The following is a 20,350-nucleotide window of genomic DNA, read 5'->3' as shown; positions in this document are numbered from 1 at the left end:
TTTCATCTCTGGTCCAACCTGACCAACCATAACCTCCAACTACTACTTCACAAGACAAGTCGGTTTCTGATTATACTACAAAGGGGAAGAATTCCTTATGTAATAGTCTAAAGATTCTAGCCAGAACATCTAATCTCTGCAATTTGTGATTTCAGGTATCTGTCTTACTCTCCCCTCTATCTCCCATCTCTCTCTATCCCTCAGACTGCCCATTGTTCAGGGGGGTACCTTTGCCTTTCTAGCCCCCTCCATGGCTATGCTGTCAATGCCAGAGTGGACATGCCCTGCCTGGACCCAGAACGCTTCCTTGGTCAACACCACCTCTCCTGAGTACATAGATGTGTGGCAGAGCCGCATGCGAGAGGTGATTTTTTTTTTTTAACTAGGCAAGTCAGTTAAGAAGAAATTCTTATTTACAATGACGGCCTACCAGGGAACAGTTGGTTAATTGCCTTGTTCAGAATGACAGATTTTTGCCTTGTCAGCTTGGGGATTCAATCCAGCAACTTTTCGGTTACAGGCCCACTGCTCTAACCACTAGGCTACCTGCCGCCTTTTAGTAATGTGATTGACAAATATAGTGTCTCCTAAATGACTATAATGTAAATGTAAAGAAAGAAAGAGAACAAGTTTACCATGTTTGATCACTTTTTGATAACCCTTGATACCAGTATCTAAACTCAGCAAAAAAAGAAACGTCCTTTTTTCAGGACCCTGTCTTTCAAAGATAATTCGTAAAAATCCAAATAACTTCACAGATCTTCATTGTAAAGGGTTTAAACATTGTTTCCCATGCTTGTTCAATGAACCATAAACAAGGAATGAACATGCACCTGTGGTACGGTTGTTAAGACACTAACATCTTACAGATGGTAGGCAATTAAGGTCACGGTTATGAATACTTAGGACACTAAAGGGGCCTTTCTACTGACTCTGAAAAACACCAAAAGAAAGATGCCCAGGGTCCCTGCTCATCTGCGTGACCGTGCCTTAGGCATGCTGCAAGGAGGCATGAGGACTGCAGATGTAGCCAGGGCAATAAATTGCATTGCCCGTACTGTGAGACGTCTAAGACAGCGCTACAGGCAGACAGGACGGACAGCTGATCATCCTTGCAGGGGCAGACCACGTGTAACAACACCTGCACAGGAACGGTACATCCAAACATCACACCTGCGGGACAGGTACAGGATGGGAACAACAACTGCCCGAGTTACACCAGGAACGCACAATCCCTCTATCAGTGCTCAGACTGTCCGCAATAGGCTGAGAGAGGCTGGACTGAGGGCTTGTAGGCCTGTTGTAAGGCAGGTCCTCACCAGACATCACCGGCAACAATGTTGCCTATGGGCACAAACCCACCATCGCTGGACCAGACCGGACTGGCAAAAAGGGCTCTTCAGTGACGAGTCACGGTTTTGTCTCACCAGGGGGGATGGTCAGATTCGCGTTTATCGTCGAAGGAATGAGCGTTACACCGAGGCCTGTACTCTGGAGCGGGATCGATTTGGAGGTGGAGGGTCCATGTGACAGCATCATCGGACTGAGCCTGTTGTCTTGCAGGCAATCTCAACGCTGTGCGTTACAGGGAAGACATCCTCCTCCCTCATGTGGTACCATTCCTGCAGGCTCATCCTGACATGACCCTCCAGCATAACAATGCCACCAGCCATACTGCTCGTTCTGTGCATTATTTCCAGCAAGACAGATATGTCAGTGTTCTGCCATGGCCAGAGAAGAGCCCGGATCTCAATTCCATTGAGCACGTCTGGGACCTGTTGGATCGGAGGGTGAGGGCTAGGGCCATTCCCCCCAGAAATGTCCGGGAACTTGCAGGTGCCTTGGTGGAAGAGTGGGGTAACATCTCACAGCAAGAACTGGCAAATCTGGTGCAGTCCATGAGGAGGAGATGCACTGCAGTACTTAATGCAGCTGGTGGCCACACCAGATACTGACTGTTACTTTTGATTTTGACCCCCCTTTTGTTCAGGGACACATTACTCCATTTCTGTTAGTCACATGTCTGTGGAACTTGTTCAGTTTATGTCTCAGTTGTTGAATCTTGTTATGTTCATACAAATATTTACACATGTTAAGTTTGCTGAAAATAAACGCAGTTGACAGTGAGAGGACGTTTCACATTAATGTGGTTCACATGAAATATGATGAAATACTATTACTCGTGTTTATTGATGTGTATTTGCTCATTTGGTGTGTTTGTATTCCTCTACAGCTGCAGGGCTCCATCATGGTGGGCTCTTTGTTCCAGGTGCTGGTGGGTTTCTCTGGCCTCATCGGTTTCTTCATGCGTTTTATTGGCCCCCTCACCATCGCACCCACCATCTCTCTGATTGGCCTGTCCCTGTATGACTCGGCTGGAATGAGCGCAGGGAACCACTGGGGCATCTCCACTATGTGTGTACCTCTCAATATGGTTTCACTCGAAACTCCCCACAAGCCTGTAGTTATCAACTGTTGAACTGGGCCCATATCCACAAAGCGTCTCAGAGTAGAAGACTTGTCATAAGTCCTGAGAAGAGAGACATTTTACTCCTACTCTTATGGGTAAAAAGCTATGCGTGAAGCCTCTTTAGTCATAAGAGTCCCACCTAGTCGACAGATATTTAGGAGACCTCATGAGAAAAATCCACTCAAAAACGATATTTTTGTATTTTTTTTTCATAAGTCCACTGTTACGTGTAAGCAGTCAAGTTTTCAAGATAATGGACTTTCAATTAGCAAAGTGTCACTTTCCACATCATCATGATGATGTGACACTTGACATTTTGGGACTGTATCAGCAGTGGACTAATGAAAACAATACCAAAAGAGTGGATTGAGAGCGGATTATGAGTGGGTACTAGAAAAATGCAGAGATTCAGTGGCTCCTGCTCCACATGCAATTACTTTGGAGTTGTTAAAATAGTGTTGTGATATTTATGTTTTGATATGATCAAGCCATAAACCTACCTGCGACAGTATCTCTTGCGCTTGACATGCCTAAGTACTTATAATATAAATAAACACTTTTTTCTTTTGATTATTTATTTACCTACATCATGTTACTCCAAGTTATCCCTTTAGAGTGCAGCATCACATTGTTAAGAAATATGCCTACATTGGGCATGCCTATAAGCTGGGCAATTGAAGGCCTCTAGGGCTAATGTTAACTTTGATTGTGTTTGATGAAAGTGATAGACCTTTCAAACTTTGTATGCAACATTATATATTATATTATATATAACATTATATATATATACCAGCTAATTTGCCCAGGTGGACTAGACAAAGAAAACCGAAATCCTAACTACCTATCTAATGCAAGGGACACAAACTAATAACCCAGTGAGAGCAGTGAAAGGCTTCTCCAACTATCTGCAAGATACAAACAATAATTATAACCTTGGCTCACTTCCAAAAAATAAATATTAAAACTTCAATAGTTAAGAATCGGTTCACAATACCATGTTATATCTTTAAGGTTCCCGGGCCATAGCCTGTTCCCGGGCTATACCCTGAACCCTTTGACGACAGTGGTCCCGACCGGACCACCTCTGTTTCTCTAAATGGGCCCTTTTGGGACGTTGAACAGAAACATGCTATGTGTTCTACCTGGTCACACCTGAAACAAATAGGTTCACCATCTGGATTCCTGTCAAATCTGGAGGATAGATCACTGTTTGATGCCTCATTTGAGGACCCAAGTGTCTTCACTAGAAGCTCTAGCTGGCTTTGCTGGGTTTAAATGAGGGCTTTTAACTCCGAGTGTTCAGACTGGTTTGCACCTGTACCTTCACAAGAGGCCTGAGCCTGAACCACACTATACACAATTGAGGACTGATTATACTTGGGCTTAAACAAGCGGTTCTCACACTGTGCCACACTGGATGGCGTCTTAGAAGTACCAAGACATTTTAGGTAAAAACCTGGTAGTCTCTGCCAGGAGGCTGACACTTGTCCGCAAGTGGATCTTCCAGCAAGACAATAACACCAAGCCCACATCAAAATCCACAAAGAAATTGTTAATTGACCACAAAATCTACATTTTGCAATGGCTATCTCAGTTTCTGAAATTGAACCCCATTGAAAACCTGTTGTTTGAATTGAAGAGGGAAGTCCATAAGCACAGACGAAGGATCAAGGATCTGGAAAGATTCTGTATGGTCTAAGATCCCTCCCCAATGTGTTCTCCAATCTCATAAAACATGTTTGAAAAATGCTCAGCTCCCAATATCTTTTCAAGGGGTGGGTGCTGGAGTATTGACAACAACGATGGCAGTAATTATGACACCTATCTTTTTGCGATTTATCTTTATTGCTTGTATTGCTTGTACAAAATGTATTTCTCTGAGCAATTGTATTAGTATAAAATATTATAATTTTGCATACAGTATAGCTCAGTATTTGTATTATAGTATTTTTTACTGATCTTTATAAAGCATGCCAATCATTTTTGACCTGACTGTAGGCTACATACATACTGTATGAAGATTCTTACCCATTCTAAATGCTTCTGGATAGCTCATTCTGCTTTGTGAACAGAGTTTTTCTCTTTCCTACAGGACGACTGCTCTGATCATCCTGTTCTCCCAGTACCTCCGACACATCCCTGTACCATTCCCCACATACAACAAGACCAAAAAACTCCACACCTCCAGGATCTACATCTTCCAGCTTCTACCTGTACGTCCATTGGAAAATAAAGGGCTAGATTCTATCAGATCCGCACTAGCCAACATCTGCACAGCGGTTGTTTTGGAGGTGTCGGCGGTGGAAAGGCGTTAGAGCTGTCAAATCCACAAGTGGCTCCCTGCGTGACCTTATCTCTGACACTGCTATTGGATGAAAAACTACACCCGACTTTATAACCGACAAATCCCATGCAGCCATGTTAGAAGTTCATGAAGCTGCGCTACAAGTTCAACCACTCAAATGCGTGATGTTCTATTGTCTACACCGCAATTAGACTGATAGGTTATAAATCCCCCCCCGTCCACATTAACATGAAAACATGCATTAGCCTGTCATAATTTCGATAATCGACAGAGCTAACTCTCTCTTTCACCGTTTTGAACTTCTAACGCGGTAGGGATAATAAGGAAGGGAGTGGTTGGTGTCACACAAGAGCAGATTTGTCAGCTCATACTGCAGTTACACCTCCAACAGCGCAAAAATATCTACTACGCTCGAGCTGATTGAATCGAGGCCAAAGACTCAAAGGTGTTCGTTGTTCACTTATGGACCTTATATAGCCCAAAGTTTTCCCTGGTCAGTTCCTGTGGTCTGGAAACACTCCTGGTCCTGATAATGACTGGTGTAATATTTGCATGTACATTACTGTGTGTGACTTCTTCCTCAGGTGCTCCTTGGCATCACACTGTCATGGCTGATCTGTTACATCTTCACCATCACTAATGTCCTGCCCTCAGAGCCGGAGCAGTACGGCTACCTGGCTCGCACAGACCTGAAGGGGGATGTCATAGGCCAGACCCCCTGGTTCAGATTCCCATATCCAGGTACGAAGCACAGCTGCTCAGTGGGATCATAAGCAACAACTCCATAACCTGATATTCAAGTTTTTCCTGGTACGGTCACATGGTCAGAAAAAACTCTGGGCTTATCACAATCCTAACCCAACCTTTAGTAGATAGTGCTGTATGGGTAACTAATATGTATGGTTTATCGATATGGACAGTGCCTTCCGAAATTATTCAGATCCCTTGACTTTTTCCATATTTTGTTATGTTACAGCCTTATTCTAAAATGGATTTTTAAAAATCCTCAGCAATCTACACACAATACCCCATAATGACAAAGCGTACACAGATTTTTTTGAATTATTTGCTAATTTACTCAAAATAAAAAACATAAATACCTTATTTACATGAGACTCGAAATTGAGCTCAGGTGCATCCTGTTAACATTGATCATCCTTGAGATGTTTCTACAACTTGATTGGAGTCCACCTGTGGTAAAACTGATTTGGAAAGGCACCCTCCTGTCTATATAAGGTCCAACAGTTGACGGTGCATGTCAGAGCAAAAACCAAGCCATGAGGTCGAAGCAATTGTCCGTAGAGCTCAGAGACAGGATTGTGTCGAGGCACAGATCTGGGGAAGGGTACCAAAAAATGTCTGTAGCATTGAAGGTCCCCAAGAACACAGTGGCCTCCATCACTCTTAAATGGAAGAAGTTTGGGAGCACCAGCCAAAGCCCAGCCAAACTGAGCAATCGGGGGAGAAGGGCCTTGGTCAGGGAGGTGAACAAGAATCCGATGGTCACTCTGACAGAGCTCCAGAGATCCTCTGTGGAGATGGGAGAACCTTCCAGAAGGACAACCATCTCTGCAGCATTCCAACAATCAGGCCTTTGTGGTAGAGTGGCCAGACGGAAGCCACTCCTCAGTAAAAGGCGCATGACAGCCCGCTTGGAGTTTGCCAACGGGCACCTAAAGACCCTCAGATCATGAGAAACAAGATTCTCTGATCTGATGAAACCAAGATTGAACTCTATGGCCTGAATGCCAAGCGTCACGCCTGACACCATCCCTATGGTGAAGTATGGTGGTGGCAGCATCATGCTGTGGGTATGTTTTTCAGCAGTAGGGACTGGGACTAATCAGGATCTAGGCAAAGATGAATGGAGCAAAGTACGGAGATATCCATGATGAAAACCTGCTCCAGAGCGCTCAGGACCTCAGACTGGGGCGAAGGTTCACCTTCCAACAGGACAACGACCCTAAGCACACAGCCAAGACAACACAGGAGTGGCTTCGGGACAAGTCTCTGAATGTCCTTAAGTGGTCCAGCCAGAGCCCGGACTAGAACCCGATCTAACATCTCTGGAGAGACCTGAAAGTAGCTGTGCAGCAACCTGACAGGGCTTGAGAGGGTCTGCAGAGAAGAATGGGAGAAAATCCCAAAATACAGGTGTGCCAATCTTATAGTGTCATACCCAAGAAGACTTGAGGCTGTCATCGCTGCCAAATGTGCTTCAACAAAGCACTGAGTAAAGGGTGTGAATACTTATGTAAATGTGATATTTCATTTATATTTTTTATAAATTAGCAAACATTTCTAAAAGCCTGTTTTTGCTTTGTCATTATAGGGTATTGTGTGTAGATTGATGAGGGGAAAAAACGATTAAATCAATTTTAGAATAAGGCTGTAACCTAACAAAGTGGAAAAAGTAAAGGGGTCGAATACTTTCGAAGACACTGTATATGAATAGAAATACAATACATTTGGGTATGTTAACTGGAACCCCTTATTCTGATTCCAATCTCAGGTCAGTGGGGTTTGCCAACTGTGAGCCTGGCGGGAGTGGTCGGGATCTTGGCTGGGGTGTTATCCTCCATGATAGAGTCGGTGGGGGACTACCATGCCTGTGCCAGGCTATCAGGGGCCCCTCCACCCCCTAAGCATGCAATCAACAGAGGCATTGGCATTGAGGGGATTGGCTGTCTGCTGGCTGGGGCCTGGGGCACGGGCAACGGAACCACCTCCTATAGTGAGAATGTGGGTGCACTGGGCATCACCAAGGTGAGATGGGCTAGAGGCTATTTTTCATTATTACGATCTGTTTTTAGATTTAGACTGCAATACAATTTTGAGCATATTATAGATAAATCAATGCTTTTTGGAATATGGAAGTTATACAAGCTATTGGCTGTTATACAGTCTCAACAGACATGGTTATTTCTTTCTCTCTCAGGTGGGCAGTCGCATGGTGATTGTTGCTGGTGGGGTATTGATGATCATCATGGGACTTTTCTGTAAAATTGGAGCCATTTTCACCACCATCCCCACACCTGTGATTGGAGGAATGTTCTTGGTCATGTTTGGGGTCATTTCTGCAGCTGGAGTTTCAAATCTGCAGGTAAACGCAGTTGTCTAGATTTATTTACACGTTGAATAGTACAATGGCCACTATAGAGACATTTTACATATGAAGGCTTTTTCAGCCATGTCTTACCTGTTATGTCTTACTTTTCAGTTAAATTACCAGCAAAAATATAATAATCAGATTACTTTTAAATTCAGAAAGGATGTTTGTAAAAAAAAATGCATTGTTTTCTCAATGACATTCAATTCACCATTGAAGAAAGGCGGAAGTTTAAATTTGTTCCACCTGAGCGAGTCTGATCACAAGTCAGAGACCACTATTCTGACACATCAAATGAGTTTGATGGATTGTATTTGTCTTCTAATGCCGCTTAAGGTAAAGGTAATCCAAAAGTAACTCAAGGTAATCAGATTGCATTACTCAGGTTGGGTCATTCAAAAGTTATGCTAGAAATTACAATTTTGGACAAGTAACTAGTAACTAACAAATTCAATTTAGAAAGTAACCTACCCAACTCTGCTTGTAGGGTTGCAAAATTGTTGCAAAGTTCAGGTAGCTAATTTCAAAATAAGCAAGAAATCTGTGAATACGTTTTTGGTACAATGTTTTGAAAGTTATTAGAATTAAAACAACCCTAATGACTTTGTGGCGTTTCTCTGTCAACTCTTTTCTGCTTAACATTTGACAGTATGCAGACATGAACTCCTCCCGGAACGTGTTTATCTTTGGATTTTCCATGTTTTCCGGGCTTGTCATTCCAAACTGGATATTCAAGAACCCGGATGCCATAGCAACAGGTATCAGAGCAGATAACGCATGAAACACTATGACAAAAAAAATTCACAATTCCTTACAAAAAAGCTGGGTGGAAAAAGCTCAGCAGAAGAACAAAATAGAGGGCAAGTGGAGGTCATGTTGCTGAGATCTGAGATTCCTCTAGTATGTGACTTGGCCCAGTGTGATGAACTGTATTCTCTTTGTCAGGTGTGGTCGAGCTGGACCAACTGCTGCAGGTGCTTCTAACAACCAGCATGTTTATTGGAGGCTTCTTTGGGGTCTTCCTTGACAACACCATTCCAGGTAAGCTTCCACCCAGGAAGACCAGCCTGGTTTCATAGACTAGATGAAAAATCTGGGACACTCAAGTTAGTATGATATGCTACGTTTGGTATGATTACACAAGACGAATGGTTACTTAACGCAAAAATAAATGTATAGCAACGCGAAGGTTGCATGTTCAAATCTCATCATGGACAATTTTAGCTAATTAGCAACTTCGCAACTACTTACTACTTTTTAGCTACCTTGCAACTACTCGAATCTCATCACGGACAACTTTAGCATTTTATGGAGGTTTTAACAAATGAAACAACAAAGAATATGATCTACATGATCAGTGTAAAATAAAGTGCTTAATGTGAACCTAACTCACAGCAAAAACATTTAAAGAAAGCAACCCAATGTTATTTGTTGCCTAGACTTTACTGCAAATGACACTCAAGTCTTGAGAAAAAACAATATACTAATATTGCAGTTAGCCATGACAACCTTTATAATAGAATGCTAATGACCACACACATCTAAATATTGCACTTGGGATTTTTTTTATTTAACTTGGCAAGTCAGTTAAGAACAAATTCTTATTTACAATGACGGCCTACACCGGCCAAGCCCGGACGATGCTGGACCAATTGTGCGCCACCCTATGGGCCCCTCAACCACGGCCGGTTGTGATACAGCCTGGATTTGAATCAGGGTGTCTGTAGTGACACCTCTAGCACTGAGATACAGTGCCTTAGACCGCTGCGCCACTCAGGAGCTGTAAAAATAAAATGAAACAAACAGGCATTCTATTTTTTCTCTATTATAGTGGCCACTATAGTAGGGAAAGGAAAGGGGGATACCTAGTCAGTTGTACAACTGAATGCATTCAACTGAAATGTGTCTTCCGCACTTAACCCAACCCCTCTGAATCAGAGTAGACATAGATCAAGTGCACAAGGCTACATGTGTGCAAAAATAACGTTCACTGAGTAAAACATTTAATAATCCCCCCTCACTCACACACAAGTGTTACTGTCAAGTTCAACACAACAAAAGCAATAACTTTGGGCTACACTGCACATTATTATGTTGTACACTTTCTGTCTGTAGACATCTGTTCTACAATGCGCCAGCAGAGCATGATACCTTTTGTTGGCATAATTGAACTCTTTCAGGCTGAGAGTATACCTGGCATACCCCTTTTTATCCACTGTATTAACAAAAAGTGAGAGAGGGAAAGTGTGGTGTTCCTTTCAGCTCTATAGTGGCATCTAGTTTAAGCCAGGCCCAGCTACAGCTACACTTAACGGTTTAACAAGCAACGCCTTATTTTCACCTAATTCTCTCATTCTGAAAATTAACCACATACTGTGGAGGGGAAACATGAGTTCACAAATAGTTGTTAGTTAACAATTCATTAAGATTGCCAGGGTCCAGTAAGCAACTAACGCGTTATAACTTAAGGAACGGCAAGGAGTCATATAACGTTACCAGTTAATACTATAGTGAAATGCTTAGGTTACTAATGTTAGCGCATCTGATGTTGTAACGTTGTCTGACTTTATTAGCCAGCTAATTTTCACACCATAAACTCAATTATTTGATCAGTTAACTTGGCTAATGTTGCTCAACATTTCTCTGGCTAGCTAACGGATAATTCGATCCAGCAAGCAAGCTACTTAACAATGCTAACAATACTGGTTCCACCACACTTTCTCCCTCCCTTCAAACTTTCCAAATGCCAGTTTTTTGGTTACTTTTCTGGTTACTTTTCTCATCAGATCTACACGAATCACGTAGGTCACCTATTTAGGATTCAAAATTACGATTGACGCCGCAAGGTGACTAGTTTGCATCCCTGAAATACTTAGAATGTTAGCTAACCCAACCTCTAACCTAAACTTTATCCTAACCTTAACCACTAACCCTAATGTTAGCCACCTAGATAATTAATACATACAGTACCATACACACGTAACATTTCACACTCATTTGAGTATCCCGGATTTGACAAAATTACGTCTCCAGTATGGGAGGATGGGGAACACTGTATCTATCCAACTGTTTTACATAGAGTAAAATGCACTAGTCCTCCTCTTTCATGTCTACAATATCATAGCCTGTACTCAGTCTCTGTTATGGATGAGTTGAAGCATTCTACTCCCCTGCTTTGGGCCATGCAGGCACCCTGCGGGAGCGGGGCATCATTGACTGGAACAAGATCCCCCTTGATGACTCCAGCAACACTTTGGAGAGCAGTGAGGTGTACAACCTTCCATTTGGAATTAGCTCTTGTCTCTCCTCCTTCTCCTGGGTTCGATATGTGCCGTTCCTCCCTCCAAATCCACCAAGCTCACAGGACGAGGCCAAGGTGGACTCTTTGGCGACCAAGCAGCAGCCTGTGAAGCCAGAGCTTATCAGATCAGTGGCCCTATGAACACTGTGCAGGACCAGACACGGGCTAAAACAACAACAATACGAGAGGCAGCTCTCGTGACATGGTCCTCCCGTTCTGTTCTATTTTGTCTAATATTTTATACTCATATCTTGTAAAGATTTGATTATGCATTTTCTAAATGAACTTTTGGCAGGATCATTTTGGCATTTGTGTGTGTAAATACATTTTTGTTGTGATGCATCTTTTTTTTACAGTAAAGTATATATATACATTAAATATATATATATATATATATTTTAATGGAACTTGTATTTTACTGATAACACACTATAGGAACCATATAATAATTTGACAAAAATCCCTTTTTAAAGATAAAAAAATATATACAGATTTTTTCAGAACTACATTTCAAGTGTGTTCAGAGTAGCACTAGTAATAAACCTTTCCAAGAGTTTTAAATAATAACAAAAATCGAAAAACTGAAATATGATTAAAATGTATCTCAAACTGTAATTTTGATTCTGTGATACGATAGTACAAGGGTAGCCAATGAAATCATTCTTGACACTACCTATAATGATTAATAGAAAAGTTTTGAGAAATGGAGACCAATGGAGCCCTGGAAATGAAGACAACAATAAGTATCAGTATAGTATCAATCCCACAACATAGAGCTATCATTTATCTGTGAGTTTTTTCCTCAGCTGTCACTGTCAGGTCCTGCTTGATGGCTCTGTACAAGCTGAGAAAGAACTCTGCCAGTGGTCAACACAGTGCACTCAAAGTCCTCCAGGCGCAGGTGGCCCATGTGATTGGAAAGATCAGAGGTCCGGAGACAGATATCTAAGGAAAAATGTCTCACCTCAAAGAGTAAATTTACATCCTCTATAGCGTTCTGAAAGGTGGGGTTCACCATTGATGCCATCTCTCTCTTCACTCTAACAGCTGATGGGTAAAGGGCTGAATGAGGGACAGAGAGAAAGAATGTTAACTATTTTCTCTCTAAGTCTTGCCAAAGGTTTCATCATGTGATGTGCTGCAGACCATGTGGCTTGAACCATATTTATTGCATATTAAGATTTGTCTAGAAAAGGCTAATAACATACAGCGTATGTCATACTCTATACATGGTTTATAAACATAGTGTGTTATTCTCACAGGGGAAATACAAAGAAATGGGTTGCTTTGTGTCACACTCCAATTCAAAGAGTTGCCAAATTGAATGTGGTTTCACCTCTTAGCCCTATTAGTAATACCTCAGTCTATGTGAGGATGTGAAATTCTTTCTATATGAGTGAATCTCGTGAAATGTTATTCATGTAAAGGGGGAGAAGGTGGTTGTCTTTTTGCTGTTTGAATAAAAGTCAGCCATTTCCAAATAGACCTAGCTGTGTCCTTAATGTAGAAAGTATCAAATCAAATCAAATTTGATTTGTCACATACACATGGTTAGCAGATGTTAATGCGAGTGTAGCGAAATGCTTGTGCTTCTAGTTCCGACAATGCAGTAATAACCAACGAGTAATCTAACCTAACAATTCCACAACTACTACCTTATACACACAAGTGTAAAGGGATAAAGAATATGTACATAAAGATATATGAACGAGTGATGGTACAGAACGGCACAGGCAAGATGCAGTAGATGGTATAGAGTACAGTATATACATATGAGATGAATAATGTAGGGTATATAAACATAAAGTGGCATAGTTCAAAGTGGTTAGTGATACATGTATTACATAAAGATGGCAAGATGCAGTAGATACTTAACAATGTAGTACTTAAGTTGAAAAACTAAAATATGTGAGGAACGTTTATCAGGACATGCCTAAGTACTGACAGAACTATAGAACTGTAGGCAACAAAACCATAAGGGGGAAACATATGGTTCTCACTATCACATCTAGAACAAACCCTTAAATCATTATGATGAATCAATGTGTTATCTAAGGAACTTTTCATGGAAGCACAGTTGTAAGGCCAGGGTCACTGTTTCTTGTCCACATTTTCACCCAGCTCGGGCACGTCTACTGTCAGGCACGCTGTTTGAGCCTCTCTGCTTTTATCCTCTACTGAAGCAGTCTCCCCTGACATACTGTTACCATTAAGTAGCGACACAGTTATAGAAATCTTTGGGAGCGAGCGACCAGGTTAAGGTTAAGAACGGAATCAGCTTCAGTGTCCTACTGCAATGTGCCAGAAGATGGCAGTCTTCTCAAACTAATGCCAGATGCCTCCCAGTCAATTCTAATACTGCCAGTCAAGAATTAACTAAGTTAACTGTTCTCCTTTAGGGTTTGTTTGAAAATGTACTGAGACCATCAATGCTACCTTCAAATGTCCACTAGACGACAGTAGACAACATAATATAACCTTTCAAGTTAATTCCCTCAACTACAATTGCCACGGATCATCTGTTGCTTCACATGAATGCATAAAGCAATAGCACACAAATAGAAGGACAGTACAGTGAGTATATTTTCAAGATGAGAAAATATGATTCTCTATGAAAAATCGCATTTAGTTGACTGTTTTGGGAATAATATACCTAAACCAATTAAGAACAGCATACTATAACTTAAAGTAAACCAATATAACTCATAATTATCCTGTAGTGATGCTTCATGGTGGGCTGAAAACTGCATGTCAGCACATCTTATCATAGCTACAGTACACACTAGTCACTTCCCAATCTGGCTCCAGAGAGATCATCCTCTCTTCAGATGCCATCTGTCGTCATTACAGTACTCTATGCTTCGGATAAATTCAGTTGGTGAAACCCTCCTACCCCTTTTTAAACCCTACCAACTCCCATCACTGAATTTTTGGACTGAACAAATGTCCCCTTATGTACTCACACTTCACCAAGCATGACCATCAAACCCATTGTCCATCTGTTCTTCATAGACAGCAGAATGATCACTGTAATTAGCCGCACGAAGCAATAAAGAAAATCCCCACAGTCTCCGGTAGAAACGTGACTTTCTAGGACAAGCCATATTTGCTGTATCAAATCTGCACCGAAAATAGCACTGTGGAAATATGCTGGATCCTGCGCTTACTGAGCAAAATTACTCTGACAAATGACTTGTTTTTTCCATAATGGTTTTACTCGCTACAATACTAAATCCCCTGCAGACTGAACAACAACATTTCTGTATTAAACCTAGGAGAATACATGTGTCCAAAACAATATTCCATTGTGGCCAGATTAGTCAAATATGTACAATACTCAATTCAGATTACTCCAATAATGACTTTCCTCCATATCTACTGAGGGAAATATTAAATATTTGGTGTGGATGGATGATAATGTTATATGTTGTTTCTGTCATTCTAGGTTATGAGATGACTTCATCTCACACAGAGCTCCTCAGCCTCTGTACAAGCATTTCCGTCGAAGGGAACATATTTTACACAAAGGTTCTCAGAGGTTAAACCGTTACGAGATACCAAATATTTGTGATTTGTGAACAATATTATATTGATTTAGTCTTCATTTATATGGTTCCCATCCACATGTGTACTGTAAATACTTTCCTTTCCTTTGTATTTCATTTAAAACAGGAGACTTCAAAGGGGGAATTTTGGGGAAATTCTGAGAGCTACGCTGAATTGTCTCCCCTTTCCACCGTGAAGCTCTCCAAAACATTTCAATCCAAAGATACACAGCCAAACCCTAATAAAGTTTGCTCAACATCCTGGTCTGATCGTTACACAGTTCTCCTCCTCCTCCTCTGTTTCTGCTGCAGTGCCAGAGGTTCCACAAGGTTCCAGCCTCTCTCACCCCCTCTCAGCACACAGGACACCAGGGCCCGTATTCATAAAGCGCCTCTGAGTAGGAGTACTGATCTAGGATCAGAACCCCCCCCCACACACACACCTGTGCATTTATTGTAATCCTATATCAGCACTCCTATTCTGAGAAACTTGATGGATATGTGTCCAGACCTCCAGCCAGCCAGACCTTCTGTCCTTTATTTAGTAAGGTCCAAGGTCTCCTCCTACTCCTCTCTTCTTGGATCCTCCTCTGCTCTGTCCCAACTTTCACGCCTTCCTCTCATCCACCTGGGCCTGCATTCTGTTGTCTTGCTTCCTGAGAGTGAGATTAAGGGACAAATAAGAGAGATAGATAGGAAGAGAAAGAGATAGAGACAGAAAGAGACGCAGAGAGGGACATTACACCATACCCAAGGTGACAGGCAAGAAAAAAATAAAAACAGTGTCATTTGTTTTCCTTTACCTCTTCAATGTCATGTTTAAATTTATGGCCCGTTCAAATCTATCACTTCAACTTAGTCCTGAACTCATCCTTTTCCTAGTTAAGCGTATTAACAACTAAAGCCTGTGAGACTGTCCTTGAAGCACTATTATAGGCTGTGATGTCTCAGTCCAAGGCCATTACTTTGAATACGACTACATCTCCTGCTGGGATCTGGGACTTGGGCCTGTTTCCTGGCACGCTGGCCAAGGAGGAAATCCCTATTTTAATGGCCAAACAGAGCATTATCACATAGAACCTGGGTGATATGGCCAGATCAGCCGTTATGCACACACGCACATAAGCGCACACATTCACATGCACACTGCACACACATACACATGCACACTGCAAACGCAATGCCAGTTATTTGACAAACAGTGATTTGCATAGATGCAATATTGTCAGTAATCAATATTCTTAAAGGTTGTCACTGAAATTACATTTAAATGGTTCTGCCTTTCTGTAATTTACTTCACATGACTTTTGAGATCTCTCTCTCACTCTCTCTCTCAGTGGCGGACCCACATTTTTTGGGGTAGGGGGCTTTCCTGCTTTGCATGTTATTTTGGCATTAATACGTGTCACATATCAGTTTGCAAACAATGTAAAAATATATATATTTATATCACTGAGTTAATAAAGCAAGGCAGCTCCAAAATGCAGGTGTTTCAACCTAGCTCAGTGCTTTCTGTGGTGGTGGGGCAAGCCAGCAAAAAATATGAAGCGTTGCGCTGTGATTGGCTCAGTGTTCTGTCACTCATTGGGACACTACGTCACCGCTAAGTTTAAGGGTAGAGCTAGAAAATTCAAGCCCCTTGGGTGCTGCCATAGAGTTACATTAGAAGTGCCCATCAAAGAAGGCTCAAAGTTATTGGCCACAGATAACATGACGTCAAATAACATTATATCTACAGTAGCTTTGATTGGACTGACTTTCAAAATCTTAGCTAGCAGTCATCGTCATGAATCAAGTTGACAATCTACTGGCAAATCCTTTTTAATCCTTGTCATATGAAGATAAATAATAAAGAAAAATGATAGATAAAACGTATCGGTGCCCACGAAGGACCGCAGCACCACCTTCCTGTTCAAGTGAGCACAGCGAGTCCAAAAATGTATTATATGCTGCTGCATAAATTATGTAATATGCCAGGGAGATATGTATACTGGAGCTAAGAAAGTAATACTAAGTGTATGTTGTGTAGTAAGCTGTTAGTAGCCCATGTGCCTCACCCTAATAATTTGTTCTATTTTCACCTCTTAATTTTGACTACTGTTCTGATTTGGTGGTGCACATGTAGCCTATAACCGGTTTTTGAGAAATGTAATCATCGAATATTGTAAGAGCTTTCAGTGTCTGCTTATATGGCGCCTTTATTTATCCTATGGTTCTGACTTGGTGTACAGGGAGAACACTGTAAGAACGGCCCATGTTCTGAATTCTGTTGCTGTACATTTCAAAAGTTCTGAACAAATCGTTATATTGACTACGTTCATCCTAGCTTGCTCATTAATGTCTTAATTGAAATTACGGATTGCCTCATCTGTTTGTCGTCCCCTTTTGCCATAGTTTGTACATCTCAATTTGTTTGAGCAAGTATATCAGCTATGTTTTTTAAAAGGCAGTAAATGAGGCTGAATTAACTGTTTTGCTGCCAGACAAGGCTCCGCTGATAGCCAGGTGTAGCAGTGGTAAGGTGTTGGGACTCTGCTGTTGGGACTCTACTGTTGGGACAGCTTTATGTAGGCCCTAACAGTTTGTGGGCACCGTTTGTCACCGTCCAATTAATGTAGTGGCTTTGCTGGCATGCATCCCACAATTCGTTTTTTTTTTTGAACCCACCAAGATTTATTTACAAGCTAAAATCGCCACTGCTCTCTCTCTCTCTCTCTGACAGGTGTTCTCTGACCAGTCTGGACCAGTCTTATCATATCTGTCTCCATCTGATGATCCGCTCAGTCTCTGTAGTTCCAAAGCCTACACCAGTACACAGACACAGGACCCCAAATGTCAAATGATTTCAAGATCTTAAATTGGGAAATACATGTAAAATTATTGTTTTCACAGCTGTGCACTTGGCGCCAACGCTTTAGGCTGGAGTAAATGGTATGTGTCAGGCAAACACAGTCCAAGAGAGGGATAGACTTTATGAGGAGGCCGTTAGTACGGATGGATGGTGTGTTGGGCAGGTTGAGTTGGTGAGGAGCCGAGATGAGAGGGGAGGTTAGGAGGAGATTGATGTGGATGCTTGCACTGTCATCGATTTGTGGCCTCGTAGACGTCTGAGTTGTTTATATCGTAGACGTCTGAGTCATTTATATCAAATAAAGCATCAGTAATGAAATCTTAGTCCGGTGCTAAATGTTAGGATTTCTTTGAGGCTCTAATGCAGTTTGAGTAATGATGTTAGTGCTGGCTCCAAGTCTAATGTCCCCATACGAGGAGAGGAATTCCCTATGTGGAACCCAGAGGTTGAGAGAAGTATCTCATGCAAAACCTCAAAGCGCGTATTATTTGAGACACAGCATTGATGAAGAAATGAAATATGCTTGTTTCTCTTGTCATGTCCTCTGATCTCCACCATCGCTGTAGTATTGTTATCTCTTTCTGCCATTCAGAGAAACAAAGACATCTAGCAGGTCAACACAGTCCCGCCACCAGCTTAGGTTGAGGGCTTTGTGTGTTACATTATGAAAAATAAGTCTAGACAAAATATGCAACATACCGTAAGTCCAGACATTCATATATTCTGAAATTCACCATTACAAGAGCCACTTGTTACACAGCACTCAACATAACGTATAATACTGTGTCCTGCATAAGTATAGAGTGGTTATACTGTAGCCTGATTTATGAAATAGCACATGGCATCTGTTGTTATTCCCACTAAGGCATGGAAACAAAACACTCAGGTTTGAGTGAGAGCATAATAAAGTCGAGTAAGTGTGCGACGCCTTTCGAACAAGAAAGTGAATGAAAAAAATCTTCACGTTCACTGAGTATTATATTATAAACTTAGGCAATGGATACTTGTGGCAACACTGGCTGATTAAATGCTGACAAACTGATTTGGTAACAGTCAACTCACGCCATGGCTCAAGAGTTTCGGGAAGGAGACTTGTATCATATCGAGGATCATTCTGAAGTCACATGCAATAGTGGTTCAATCAAAACAACTTTTCTGTGGTTTGGGAATCTTGAGCTACTCACTGCCCTGTGGTCGGGTCTCACCACTGACTCCCTGACTCACTGCTTCACAGACATTAGGAGATGATTGTTAGAAGGTAGGCCCCTCCCTTTGCAGTGAACTTCAATAGACCCCTTCAAAACAAGCATCCATAGTATTCCATGGTTAAAGAGGGTCAATTAGTCGTCGTTATTTCGCTTTTGCAGGTTATAAGATCTATTTCATTATGAACTAACAAGTCAACGTACCCTGTCTATTATCAGCAGACTGTAATTACTTAACCAAATAACGTTTTATAATTGAACTTTTAAATGTGAAATCAATTGATGTTAGTGAATATGCCGACATTAAAAGGACACAACATTTTTGTGGCCGAAAACCGTCAGATTGTCATATGAGTCTTGCTTGGCTAAGGTGAAAAACAAGGAAATGAGCAATAGGATGTGCTTAAATATAGGTTTCTGACTGTCCTTGTATTCCAGTTACACTGTGTTGACTGTCTAAGGTTTACTGGAAAATGTGGGTAAAGGTGCATTCTGCCCTGCTGACTCAATGGGAAAGGCATCAAACGCATCAAGGGCATCACACCAGCTCCAATGTGTAGCTTACCCACCAAACAGTGGGTAAATGATCTACGGGCATTACCAAGCATTCTGTATTCATCTCTCTGCTGCCACTTAACCACATCAAGACATCAATGCTTTTACAGTGAAATGCAATGTAATCCAAATTATTCTAAAAAGGAAAATGTTAGTCTCATATACCCTTGGCTGGCTATGCCGTGATTCAATACATTGTTTAGTTAAATCGATTAACATTCTGTGGTGAACCGAACATTTCCTTTTCAAGTTATTTACACAAACATTAGCAGCTCAGAGAGAGTGTGGTATTGAAAGGTGATCTGGGAGGCCAGCTGTATGGTCTCCAGGGCTGGCGTCCCTCTCTCCCAGCCTGTTGGGGATGAGTAGTGTGGATATGCATTACAGAGAACACTCTGGACAATCATTTATCTCATAAATCTACGTGAGCATTAATACCAGCCACACTGCTGAAGTTCACCGGCTCAGCCTTTCTGAGGGGAAACTTTCACTGTGTTTTCTTTACTTAAGTCTCACTTTTATTTGTGTTTGGACTCTTTATGTGAGCATTCAAAGGCCCAGGAGATGTTTCCCCCTGTTTGATTAATGAGGAAGGTCGAATCAGCCAAAGCAAACACGCAAATCAGTTCATTAGTCACAGAGGGATCTGTGTGTGCGTGTGTGTGTGTGTGTGTGTGTGTGTGTGTGTGTGCGTGTGTGTGTGTGTACAGTATGACTGTGAACACGTGTGAAGTGGATTAAGTGTGTGTCAGCGTGTTGGCATGTACACTACATGTATAACTTGTATGTATATTTACTTTAGGTGCCACAAATTCAGCCATTAAAAACCTGTTATAAGGAACGGCTTTGCAATACTAGTGTCAGATCAACCATAATCCAAACCAGACCTCATCCTGTTTTATGAGCGTGACATTAAACTTTGACACATTTACAGAACCAACAAGGACTTTTCCATTGTGAGTGTAAACAACCCCCATCACTCTAGCAGAAACAATAGCATAACCACATG

At 41.6% G+C, this 20,350-nt stretch overlaps 1 protein-coding gene across 2 annotated transcripts in view; it reads left to right on the top strand.

The window, feature by feature from the left end:
* zgc:110789 (Xan_ur_permease domain-containing protein) overlaps positions 1-12,666 on the top strand; it is a 28,943-nt gene extending 16,277 nt beyond the window's left edge. For both annotated transcript variants that reach the window (XM_039001482.1, XM_039001483.1), the window contains exons 5-13: positions 205-364; positions 2,234-2,415; positions 4,563-4,683; positions 5,360-5,516; positions 7,288-7,541; positions 7,714-7,878; positions 8,534-8,642; positions 8,830-8,925; positions 11,073-12,666. In XM_039001482.1, coding sequence (XP_038857410.1) covers positions 205-364; positions 2,234-2,415; positions 4,563-4,683; positions 5,360-5,516; positions 7,288-7,541; positions 7,714-7,878; positions 8,534-8,642; positions 8,830-8,925; positions 11,073-11,326 — 1,498 coding nt within the window. In that variant the 3' untranslated portion in view covers positions 11,327-12,666. The remainder of the gene's footprint in view (positions 1-204; positions 365-2,233; positions 2,416-4,562; positions 4,684-5,359; positions 5,517-7,287; positions 7,542-7,713; positions 7,879-8,533; positions 8,643-8,829; positions 8,926-11,072) is intronic.
* The last annotated feature ends 7,684 nt before the right edge of the window (positions 12,667-20,350 follow it).

This window comes from Salvelinus namaycush, chromosome 9 (genome assembly GCF_016432855.1).
Source record: "Salvelinus namaycush isolate Seneca chromosome 9, SaNama_1.0, whole genome shotgun sequence".
NCBI classification, from domain to species: domain Eukaryota; kingdom Metazoa; phylum Chordata; class Actinopteri; order Salmoniformes; family Salmonidae; genus Salvelinus; species Salvelinus namaycush.
Note: the sequence above shows the minus strand (reverse complement) of the source record. Positions and strands in the feature narration are given on the sequence as shown.